The 12,401-nt window shown below is 37.0% G+C and overlaps 1 protein-coding gene across 1 annotated transcript in view; it reads left to right on the top strand.

Moving 5' to 3' along the window:
* The window catches only part of LOC134670647 (heparan-alpha-glucosaminide N-acetyltransferase-like), a 66,094-nt gene extending 55,302 nt beyond the window's left edge, over positions 1-10,792 (top strand). Inside the window, exons 9-10 of the mRNA XM_063528457.1 lie at positions 8,486-8,657; positions 10,336-10,792. Coding sequence (XP_063384527.1) covers positions 8,486-8,657; positions 10,336-10,669 — 506 coding nt within the window. The 3' untranslated portion in view covers positions 10,670-10,792. The remainder of the gene's footprint in view (positions 1-8,485; positions 8,658-10,335) is intronic.
* Positions 10,793-12,401: the final 1,609 nt, after the last annotated feature.

Genomic DNA, 12,401 nt, shown 5'->3' with positions numbered 1-12,401 from the left:
TAAACTGTTTAACTCAAAATAAAACTCTTTAAACTGTTTAACTCAAAATAAAACTCTTTAAACTGTTTAACTCAAAATAAAACTCTTTAAACTGTTTAACTCAAAATAAAACTCTTTTAACTGTTTAACTCAAAATAAAACTCTTTAAACTGTTTAACTAAAAAAAAAACTCTTTAAACTGTTTAACTCAAAATAAAACTCTTTAAACTGTTTAACTCAAAATAAAACTCTTTAAACTGTTTAACTCAAAATAAAACTCTTTGTACTGTTTAACTCAAAACAAACCGTTTATTTTGATTTTGATTTTGAACTCAAAACAAACCGTTTAACTCAAAACACACAGTTTAACTCAAAACAAACAGTTTAACTCAAAACAAACAGTTTAACTCAAAACAAACAGTTTAACTCAAAACAAACAGTTTAACTCAAAACAAACAGTTTAACTCAAAACAAACAGTTTAACTCAAAACAAACTCTCTAGCTCAAAACGAACTCTCTAGCTCAAAACGAACTCTCTAGCTCAAAACGAACTCTCTAACTCAAAACGAACTCTCTAACTCAAAACGAACTCTCTAACTCAAAACGAACTCTTTAACTCAAAACGAACTCTTTAACTCAAAACTAACTCTTTAACTCAAAACTAACTCTTTAACTCAAAACTAACTCTTTAACTCAAAACTAACTCTTTAACTCAAAACTAACTCTTTAACTCAAAACTAACTCTTTAACTCAAAACTAACTCTTTAACTCAAAACTAACTCTTTAACTCAAAACTAACTCTTTAACTCAAAACTAACTCTTTAACTCGATCCAACTCTTTAACTCGATCCAACTCTTTAACTCGATCCAACTCTTTAACTCGATCCAACTCTTTAACTCGATCCAACTCTTTAACTCGATCCAACTCTTTAACTCGATCCAACTCTTTAACTCGATCCAACTCTTTAACTCGATCCAACTCTTTAACTCTATCCAACTTTAACTCGATTCAGCTCTCTAACTCGATTCAGCTCTCTAACTCGATTCAGCTCTCTAACTCGATTCAGTTCTCTAACTCGATTCAGTTCTCTAACTCGATTCAGCTCTCTAACTCGATTCAGCTCTCTAACTCGATTCAGCTCTCTAACTCGATTCAGCTCTCTAACTCGATTCAGCTCTCTAACTCGATTCAGCTCTCTAACTCGATTCAGCTCTCTAACTCGATTCAGCTCTCTAACTCGATTCAGCTCTCTAACTCGATTCAACTCTCTAACTCGATTCAACTCTCTAACTCGATTCAACTCTCTAACTCGATTCAACTCTCTAACTCGATTCAACTCTCTAACTCGATTCAACTCTCTAACTCGATTCAACTCTCTAACTCGATTCAACTCTCTAACTCGATTCAACTGTCTAACTCGATTCAACTCTCTAACTCGATTCAACTCTCTAACTCTATTCAACTCTCTAACTCGATTCAACTCTCTAACTCGATTCAACTCTTAACTCTATTCAACTCTTAACTCTATTCAACTCTTAACTCTATTCAACTCTTAACTCTATTCAACTCTCTAACTCAATTCAACTCTCTAACTCAATTCAATTCTTTAACTCAATTCAACTCTTTAATTTAATTCAACTTTAACTCTTCAGAACCTAACTCTGACTTTCGACCACATCTACATACTACATAGCCGCACTCATAAACAACACATCTACATGGCCGTAGACTCTAGCAGCACACTACATGGCCGCACTCATAAACAGCACATCTACTTGGCTGTAGACTCCAGCAGCACACTACATGGCCGCACTCATAAACAACACATCTACTTGGCTGTAGACTCCAGCAGCACACTACATGGCCGCACTCATAAACAACACATCTACATGGCTGTAGACTCCAGCAGCACACCTACATGGCCTCGCCCATGAACAGCACATCTACATGACTATCGACTTTCTAGCTGCGCACTACATAACCGCACTCATAAACAGCACATCTACATGGCTGTGGACTTTCTGGTAGCACACCTAATAGATGGTTGCACTCATAAACAGATGCACTCCTAAACAGCTCGCCTACATGGCTCAAAATAATTCAACTAAATAATCAAAGCGATCACACATAACTGGCTCATTAGACGTTGGGTCTAGCTATAACATACCACCTCCAAACAAACCTAAATGGTACCCGTAATATAGTAGTCTTAATATCCATTTGCAGTGAACTCAATAACAGATCTCATGTGGTTTGTTTGTCCTGTACCCAATGATACTATCAAAAACATATATATTCAAACCACTAATCATAGGATCAAGCTCTTGTGTACGTAGTATAATATTAAATATATGTAGGTAATAACGTGGCAACTAGATCGTTCTTCCCGTACTCAGGTAATGGAACATCGGGTCCACGAGCAACATAGCACTTACAAGTTAACTAACTACACCATAACAACCTACATAGGTAACTAACCATTAAAACTGGTTATAGGGTACCGCCTATATGATATGTTACGATATATAGCTTCCCCATAGTTCAACAATTTATCAATCAGCGCAAGAGTTCTCATATTTAATAAAGCAGGAGCGATAACGGACCGCGCGCGCCGTGTGCATACCCCGCCATCAACTCGATATTCATTCAGCCGGTGACCGAAACAATAAAAATTATAAAACAACTCAAAAAATAAAATAAAAATAGTCTTGGAGTCGATGAAATCCCGCCCGTTCTTGTAAAGTTAGCACAGCCACTGACAAAACTGATTAACCAGTCATTTAATCAAGGAATATTCCCGGACTTACTTAATATCCATGAAATATCCATTATTAAACCCATATTTACAAACGGTGACGTAATCCATCCAAACCAATATCGACCTATCGCACTCTTACCCGATTTTATCTTAATAAATGGAGTCTAAGACAACTTTTTCGTAAAGTACAGTATTTTATCATTTACATTTTATTAATACATACAGAACATCTTAGGTCATAAAGACAACAGAACACATAGTTTAGGATTTTTGGTGGACATGACAAAAGCGTATAAAAAAGTATCACACGAAATCTTACTCTGTAAATTGTACGGGATGGGAATACGCGGCACTCTGTATATTTGGTTCAAATCAAATCGTACCTCTGAGACCGTAAACAATGCATACAAGTAGAACACTTAGATAAGGACCGCGAGGAACTAAAGACCGTGACATCAAAATCGCGTCATATTGTTTATTCCATTATGTCAATATTTCAGGGAAGCGTTTGTGGATGCCTACTATTTCTTGACCTGCCAAAGATACTTAACACAGACACAACCTGCGTTATGTTTGCTGACGAAGCCTTTCTTCAAGGTCATGGACTAACACTTTGTAATTCAGTGCATACTGACATAAAGGAATCAAAAAGTGACACAACATTCAACAAAAACTGAAATCATTACTTCTAGAACACGCTTATTACTCAATTGACGAATCTATATTATCTATGCAAAACGATCATTGATTCCAACACATCGTATTGAATAGGGTTCTAAGTCCTAACAGTTACCTCCCATTATTAATTACTTATTTACCTACTATAACATTTTCACTTATTATAGTTAATAATAATTTTATTTGTAAAAATCGAATGACATGAAAAATTTACCAATAAAAATCTGTATAACAAAGACATTAGGGTCTGACCCGTCTGACTATGATGGTACACCACCTACATGGTGACTACACTGTTAATGACAACGTGTCATTAACCTAATGGAGCCCTTTATTCATTTCAGAAACCAATCAAAGGCGTTATCATGTATGACTTTACTTATTAGATCATTTAGCTCATACTATTTATTAGAATAGATTAAGATCAGTATTCGAAACTCACGTATATATTTAATATGCATGATGTAAATACTTTCATTTTAACGACAGCAAGTATTTAAACAAAATCTGCATGACAACAGAGCACTTCACACTGTATGTTTCTTCACAATATGGGCTATTTAAATTTAAAACCACTCTGGTAAATGAAATTGTTCCTTTAATGACAATAAACTTACCTACTTGCCTATAACCGTACACGTACAATTATACATGTTTGTATCTTAATTGCTAATGGATTCATTAAATATTTATCCAAATCGTATCCAATTTCACTATAATCGCGATCACGTATCGTATATGCCTATGCTCGGCTAAACATCGATATTACACAAAAAAAAAACATACTACTACACTGTACACACTAATCGTAAGTAAGTATTCAAATTCTAAGACAACTTGTAACCACGGTCTTATCTTAAACATGGCTCTTGTAAAAAAAAAGGTTAACTTGCTCAATACCTGTACCGATTTTGATTACCAGCAGAATTCTAAATTATGTAATAAGTCTGCATTCGTTACTTCAACTTGACCCATGATCGCGAATCTACATGTATTCTTAATCAGGTTTTGAGGTTACAAGCATTGCAACTTAAAACTTACTACCATAACGTCTGAGTATATAAAATATGTATATGTATACTAGGTACTCACACGTTCTAGTCCTTTTATGGGCGCCGTTGATCACCGCTTCTGACTTGTGATGAATCAAAGTCCTTCGTACAATCAATTACTTTTATTTTACTCCAACTTCTTACTTCAACACTCTTTGACAATATTTAGTTTAACAAGCCGTAACCTTCGTGCTACATGTTACTGGGTCAAGCGCCAAGCGAGAATGATCCCTCCATCCCATGGTAAGTTACATTTTATACTTTTCCCTCATTAGAATTGGCGGGTAGGAGAGAAGGGTCATTTTCGCGACTACCCACAGATTAATTAACAAATATTCGGGTAAACACAAATCACATTTTTAATCACTACCCACTGAATGCCATAAGTTTAACATAACCCACGCAAATAATTATAATTTATTCTTGAAATCTTATGAAATATCACATATTAAAGAAAAAGTGACGAAGCCATACGTGTTAGTTTATACGTGTTAATTTTGAGTTTTAGTCGTGTGTCGATAGATGGCAGTAAATTTACAGTGACTACAAAATTTACTATGACAGGACCCCTCTATACTATCTAAACTCTTTGATGCTATTAAGCATAGAAACAAATTAAAATTGGAAATAAATACTGAGTTGTCCCACCCAAGATAGTGAATTTTTCCACTTTTTTGTTTCTAAGCTTTGTAACGTAGATACGTTACGTAACCTAGGTTACATTTATAAAATTAAATTAGATTGTAAAATAACTTATATGGCATTAAAATATAAATACTTTAATAATAAACACTTGTCTTTAATAATATCACTTTAATATTATTTACACAAAACTGTTCCCTCTAATTGCGACTCACTGTACTTCGAGCAACACTCTTTTGTTCGACGTAAACCGGCTAGCGGCGTCCCCGTCCCGCGGACCCTCTCTCCGCGCGGGCCCGCGCGCCAGTCGATCAGGGCAGGACAGATCTAGCTTTCGTCACCGGCGCACGCTCGCTTGCCTTCGCGCAGCGACGTCTGTCGTGCCCGGCGAGAATGAATTTGTACGATTATATTTATTCATTCCGTTCCTGCACTCATTTAGTGCAAATGGAATCATTTTTAGTGTTTAAAATCCCCTTTGGGTAAGTGTTGAACATTTCTTACGCTTATTCTAAGCAGGTAGATTTAAATGTTATTTCTAACGGCTATTTCGCTATGCTACTTCTTTGTGTGATTTTGCTTGCCACTTAATTCAAGTATTCTTGCATACATTTCACTCTTATTTCATCTCGTTTTAATTGCTAAATTGTGTTTACTTAAAGTCTATGAGTTAATTTAATTTCCAGTACTTTTTAAATTCAAATTTTGACCGTTAGATTCCTACACTCAGTTTTGTTTTATAACTTGTTCTTTTAAACATGACATCAGTGCAAAGTGTAAACTCCGTCTGACTGTACCATTCCGCACATCACCAAACTTTCACCATCATCATCACGCAGTACTGCTTCCTGCTTTGCTTCTTGCCGTGCCGGGTACAGTCAGCGGAGACATATTAAGAACTTTCCTTTACACAATGGAAATAAATTCCAGGGGGCCTAGTTACGGCTAAGACCGTAGCCGTGAAGACCAGCCGGCAGTTCCTGAGCGGCCCAGCTGACGTCCCTCAGCTCGTCCGTCTCCGTCTCCAAACCCGCAGTGGCTCCGGCAGCTTCAGGGGAGTACTTGCGTGGTGGAACTGTCCTCGGAGCAAAATCAGTACCGGCCTAGAACCCTACCCTACGACCTATTCGTGTGCTTGCGGCGGAGAATAAATTAGTTACTTTTCTTAACTCTTTGTTTAATTTCCTCTCCGCCTACCCGTAGCACTGGCGCCTCACCGTGGTTTTTTTTAAATAGGGTCTGATTTTGCTCTGAGTGGGTATCTGTGGTTTGTGTGTTTGTGTGGTGTTTTGGTTTTTTTTATTTTTTGTGAAACGTTTTTTTTCCTTTTTTTATTTTTTGGTTGCCAGCAGCTACAGTGTACGGAGTAGTGTATTGTTGTAAATTTGTTTGCAATCTCTTTGTATCGTACGCACTGTATAGTCAGCCGCATTTGTTGAATTATTTTTTTTGTTACTTATTTGGCATTTTTTTTAATTGTAACCGTTATCAGTAGTCTTTTCATTAGTACAGTCGGCCATATTAGAGTGTGTTTTTTAATTTTAACTAAATCTGTTTTTTTTTGTACATTTACGCTCCGTACGCATTAGTTGCATTTAAACGCTTTTTTGATTTTTATTTTTGTGTTGTTTTTTTTCTCTTTCTTTCTGCTTCTGCTTCTTACATTTTCTTTCGTGCTTTTAAGAAAAACAACCAAAAACGTTCGTAATTTTTTTTAATTACTGTTGTAACAGACGGAGTATTTTGTTATTTTTTTGAATTTGTTCAACATTTACCCAATTTTTCTTGACTTATTAATAACCAATGGCTTTGACAACTAAATCCTTTTCACTTCCAAATACTGTACGCACAGTGCAGAAATTGCGTAATCAATTGCGAAGTGTGGCTTTCTTTTCCTTCCGAAGATATTCATTTAATTTAAAAATAGTGCGTGATACCTCCTATTTAGCAAGGTACTTGTAGGGTTTCTAGTTCATGTAACGAGACACCTCATTATTATTTTGTGATTGTGCGTTAGTAATTAAATTATTGAACGTATTTTCGAGTGGTTACTAATGTTTTATGCAAGCGTGAAGTATGAATGAAGATTTATGGAAGCGTATTAACAAGTGCTTAGTTCTGTGGATTTTATTTCCTTTAGATGACATAAAATCCTTGACCACGCGCCGGGGTATTGTAACGTAGATACGTTACGTAACCTAGGTTACATTTATAAAATTAAATTAGATTGTAAAATAACTTATATGGCATTAAAATATAAATACTTTAATAATAAACACTTGTCTTTAATAATATCACTTTAATATTATTTACACAAAACTGTTCCCTCTAATTGCGACTCACTGTACTTCGAGCAACACTCTTTTGTTCGACGTAAACCGGCTAGCGGCGTCCCCGTCCCGCGGACCCTCTCTCCGCGCGGGCCCGCGCGCCAGTCGATCAGGGCAGGACAGATCTAGCTTTCGTCGCCGGCGCACGCTCGCTTGCCTTCGCGCAGCGACGTCTGTCGTGCCCGGCGAGAATGAATTTGTACGATTATATTTATTCATTCCGTTCCTGCACTCATTTAGTGCAAATGGAATCATTTTTAGTGTTTAAAATCCCCTTTGGGTAAGTGTTGAACATTTCTTACGCTTATTCTAAGCAGGTAGATTTAAATGTTATTTCTAACGGCTATTTTGCTATGCTACTTCTTTGTGTGATTTTGCTTGCCACTTAATTCAAGTATTCTTGCATACATTTCACTCTTATTTCATCTCGTTTTAATTGCTAAATTGTGTTTACTTAAAGTCTATGAGTTAATTTAATTTCCAGTACTTTTTAAATTCAAATTTTGACCGTTAGATTCCTACACTCAGTTTTGTTTTATAACTTGTTCTTTTAAACATGACATCAGTGCAAAGTGTAAACTCCGTCTGACTGTACCATTCCGCACATCACCAAACTTTCACCATCATCATCACGCAGTACTGCTTCCTGCTTTGCTTCTTGCCGTGCCGGGTACAGTCAGCGGAGACATATTAAGAACTTTCCTTTACACAATGGAAATAAATTCCAGGGGGCCTAGTTACGGCTAAGACCGTAGCCGTGAAGACCAGCCGGCAGTTCCTGAGCGGCCCAGCTGACGTCCCTCAGCTCGTCCGTCTCCGTCTCCAAACCCGCAGTGGCTCCGGCAGCTTCAGGGGAGTACTTGCGTGGTGGAACTGTCCTCGGAGCAAAATCAGTACCGGCCTAGAACCCTACCCTACGACCTATTCGTGTGCTTGCGGCGGAGAATAAATTAGTTACTTTTCTTAACTCTTTGTTTAATTTCCTCTCCGCCTACCCGTAGCAGCTTTATACGCAAGTATTTCCACACAGTTATTTATTTTCCAGGAATAATTTCATACACACTCACAGCACTAGTTGGACTAAAAGCTGGTGTCATCTACCTCCAACATGATGATCACAGATCCAAAATGAAGCAGTGGTGTTCCTGGGCATCCGTTTTTGGAGTAACTGGTATTATCCTAGCTGCGGTCGCCAGTCCTCTCAATTTTAATCTTTGGTAAGTTTTCATTTTATGCACAGCAAATATTATCGTCTGACGTTGTTAACAACGTATGCTGTATTCGACTAGATTAATTTTAATCTTAATATTGGTAATCGCGTGCGTGCGTGCGTGCGTGCGTGCGTGCGTGCGTGCGTGCGTGCTTGAGTGCGTGCGTGCGTGAGTGCGTGCGTGCGTGCGTGCGTGCGTGCGTGCTTCCGTGCGTGCGTGCTTGCGTGCGTGCGTGCGTGCGTGCGTGCGTGTGTGTGTGTGTGACTGTATGTGTTCTGAACAATAAATTATAAAAATAAATAATATGGAACTTGCTAACTATATAAACAAAAGTCACTAGAAAATTCACCATTCAGAGACAAATTCAATATGGCGGTTTGTTTACATAGTTAGCAATTTCCATTGAATGACACTTTATTAAAAGTGTTATTAGTTTTTTTTAAGTAACCTACGAGGCGCTATATTTCCACCTATTTAAGTGCACCTACGAGTAAGAAGCAACATTTATAACCTTAAGAAACAAATCCTAGTAAAATTTTATCAATGTTACACACATAACAACTAATAGGTAGGTACATTTTTCATTTCAGTCCACAATTTTAGTTTAGTTAGACAAACAAATATTGTTCCTTCGAACCGGACTCTTATCGCTCCAAACAATACAAACAAATTTGTATGCAAACCGTATTAACGCAATATAAAGTAATTAAATCATGATTCGTCCGATATTGGCAATATGGCGGTGATAATAGAGGCTAATCATTGTGCTAATGAATTAATTATTGTTGATACCCCTGTCGATGAATAACAATACATTTATTTGCCTGAATTGGAATTTTAATGAATACAATTGCTATTATGCGGCCCGTAACAGTGGTTACAGAGATTTTCATCGTATACATAGTTAGGTAATACCAGGCGTGGCTCACTCCGCGATTTCGTGCGCTTTGCTACAGGCAGCTAAAAGTCCATCCGTTCGACCCCAATTTTGGGATTTGCCATAAGCCGCGCGTGGCGCTGTCGCCACCTAGCGGCCATATCTGTGCTGATCGTGACAGACGCGTTTTGTTAGAGAGTGAGTCTTCTGTACCTAGTACTATTATTTATTCTGTGGTAATACGAACATATTCCTCGAATCAATTTGATTGTATTTTAACTGGTATGTTGAGGAGTTTATAAGTCGTTATGTCATAAAATAACGAGGGCGACTCCGCTTGCATCTGATATCGTTTTTGTCATTTCCTATTTCTTCCCTTAGTTAGTTAGATTTGCCAAAATAAAGTATCATATAATTAAGAATTTTAGCATGTTTTTTTTTTGTGTTGTTGAGATTTGTTCATGCGAAAATTCTACACTGTTCAATTCAAATGTAGCTGTTTGTTAGTCATCTCTCCGCACTTAAAATTATTAACTATGAATTAGCATGATGGGTAAAGAATCATAGTTAGGCTTAGTTTTCTAACATTTTTTTCATAGTCTATAAGGTTTTGAGGCATTTTTACTCATCCTTAAAAATGTTTATATAGATGGTCAAGCAAATCTTGTCAGTATAAAAGGGCGCGACATTCAAATTTTCTATGAGACGTTATCCCTTCGCGCCTACATTTTTCAAATTTGCCTTTTCTACTGACAAGATCTGCTTGACCAACTATATATATCTTACCTATTTCTTTTCTTTTTTCAGGCCGATATCTTCTATCCTCCTCATAGCCTCTGCCGTTCTCTTCGTCTATACCTCCGTGTACCATCTCACCGAAGTCCGTCAGTTTTCAAGCAGCATCATCACAACCTGCGGCATTTCCTCCATCGCCACTCTCGCCGGTCATCTTATGTTCTCTTACACTTTTCCGTTCTTCTGGGGCCGGTATTTGGACACACATTTCTTGTATTTGTGGCAGAGTGCGTGGATCGTGTGTGTGTGGATTGTGATCAGCGTGTGTTGGGTGAGGTTGAGGGGTTGTTTGATCACGAATGTGGTCAGTGATGAGGGGGCGAGAAGTGTTCTTCTCGCTTGGTGAAGTTATGTTGTACATAAAGTGTCATTCTATGGAAATTGCTAACTATGTAAACAAACCGTCATATTGAAATTGTCTCTGAATGGTGAATTTACTGGTGACTTTTGTTTACATAGTTAGCAAGTTTCATAGAATGACACTTTATATCTAGATATTTTATTGGATTTTTGTACCTTAGTAAAGTTAGTAAAATTCAGTAGAATTTTAACCAATTTGACCCTAATGGTTAGACTGCAATTTGTAAAGGTCTTGAATGTAGCTATGATGACAATCATTTATGCACAAGCTCCAATCGAAAAGTAAAAAAAAATGTATCAGGTTGCAACGAAACGTCACGTCATCATTTTCAATCATTATTTAACGATTGGAGTTTAATATATAAAAGAATAAATGCGTTGGTTAAAATAAATCAAAGGCGTTTTTAACTAAAATAAAATCTTTCGTTGTTGATTGTGTGTTTATTTTAGTCTTTACTTCCAAAACGCAAGATTTTCAGTGGATAATTATAAATTAAACTATAATCTAAGGTAAGTTTAGTTAGTAATATAAGGGTTAATAATTATGGCGCTAACATCACGGCTAACGCCACAAGAAAATCCACTCTTCACTGCTTTCATTTTTTTTAGGGTTCCGTACCTCTAAAAGAATAAACGTGAAGCGTGAGTCGCACTAATTACTTACTTTTTGATCCGACCCCTACGGGTTTTTTAAAGGCAATTGACTCGCGTTTCACGTATAAAAATACATTGTTAAAAATTGGCTAATCTACGGAACCCTTGGAACGCGAGCCCGACTCGCACTTGACCGGTTTTCATGCTTTCATTTACTTGCACCACACCTACGATCGAATCGAGAAACGTACGTGCTTAAAATTAAATATTTCCGTCCCAAACACCTCTGTTCACGTCCCAGCTAAAGGTATTAAAGGATCCAATTGCAACGTACAAAGAGTCATCATCATCACACTCTCACGTCTCGATGCCGTAATTAAATACGCCATCCAAAGCAGGTTAATTAAGAAGAAAATTATCTTCTCAAACACAGGCGGAGGCGTGACGCGGCGGTGCGGTTCATAAGCGATGAGCGGGGATGTAAATTAAAACTTGGGTCTATACTGGGTCGCATAATAATTGATTGTCCTAGTGTACAATACAATACAATACAATACTCTTTATTACACATACACGAAGTTTACAATAAATGAACAATAACATAAACAAAGATGTAATGTAATGTTACGCATAAAACTCATTTCGCATAATTGTTATTGTGCTGAAACTAATAACATTTCTGAAAAATTATAAAACAAATTAACCTAACCTACCGTATTCCACATAACCTATGCAAAATATTTTCGAAAATACTCTTTTTTTCAGCTGGAGAAAAATTATGCGAATAAAATTTTAGGCGTAACATAACATTAAGACAATCGTTTATTGTGCGACGAGGTCGGCACCCGAAAAACTTTATTCTTCAATTTAGGCACATTACATTATACTAATGAAAGTCAAAAACTACCACCGGTTCTTACCTTCACCAAATCCTCGAGAATTTTTTGGATGCATGTGGATGCTTAACTCCCGTCCGAACGGAAAATAGTGTATGGTGTATTTAAGGCGAGAGCCTAGCTTAGACCAAGAAAAGTCTACAGAGATTTTGATAGCATAGTGTGTTATTTATACGTCATAATTTCATAGAAGCTTGACGTCTAAATAACATCTGCACTGCGTGTGCT

Source organism: Cydia fagiglandana, chromosome 14 (genome assembly GCF_963556715.1).
Source record: "Cydia fagiglandana chromosome 14, ilCydFagi1.1, whole genome shotgun sequence".
In the NCBI taxonomy this organism is placed as follows: Eukaryota; Metazoa; Arthropoda; class Insecta; order Lepidoptera; family Tortricidae; genus Cydia; species Cydia fagiglandana.
This window is presented reverse-complemented; position numbering and strand designations above follow the sequence as displayed.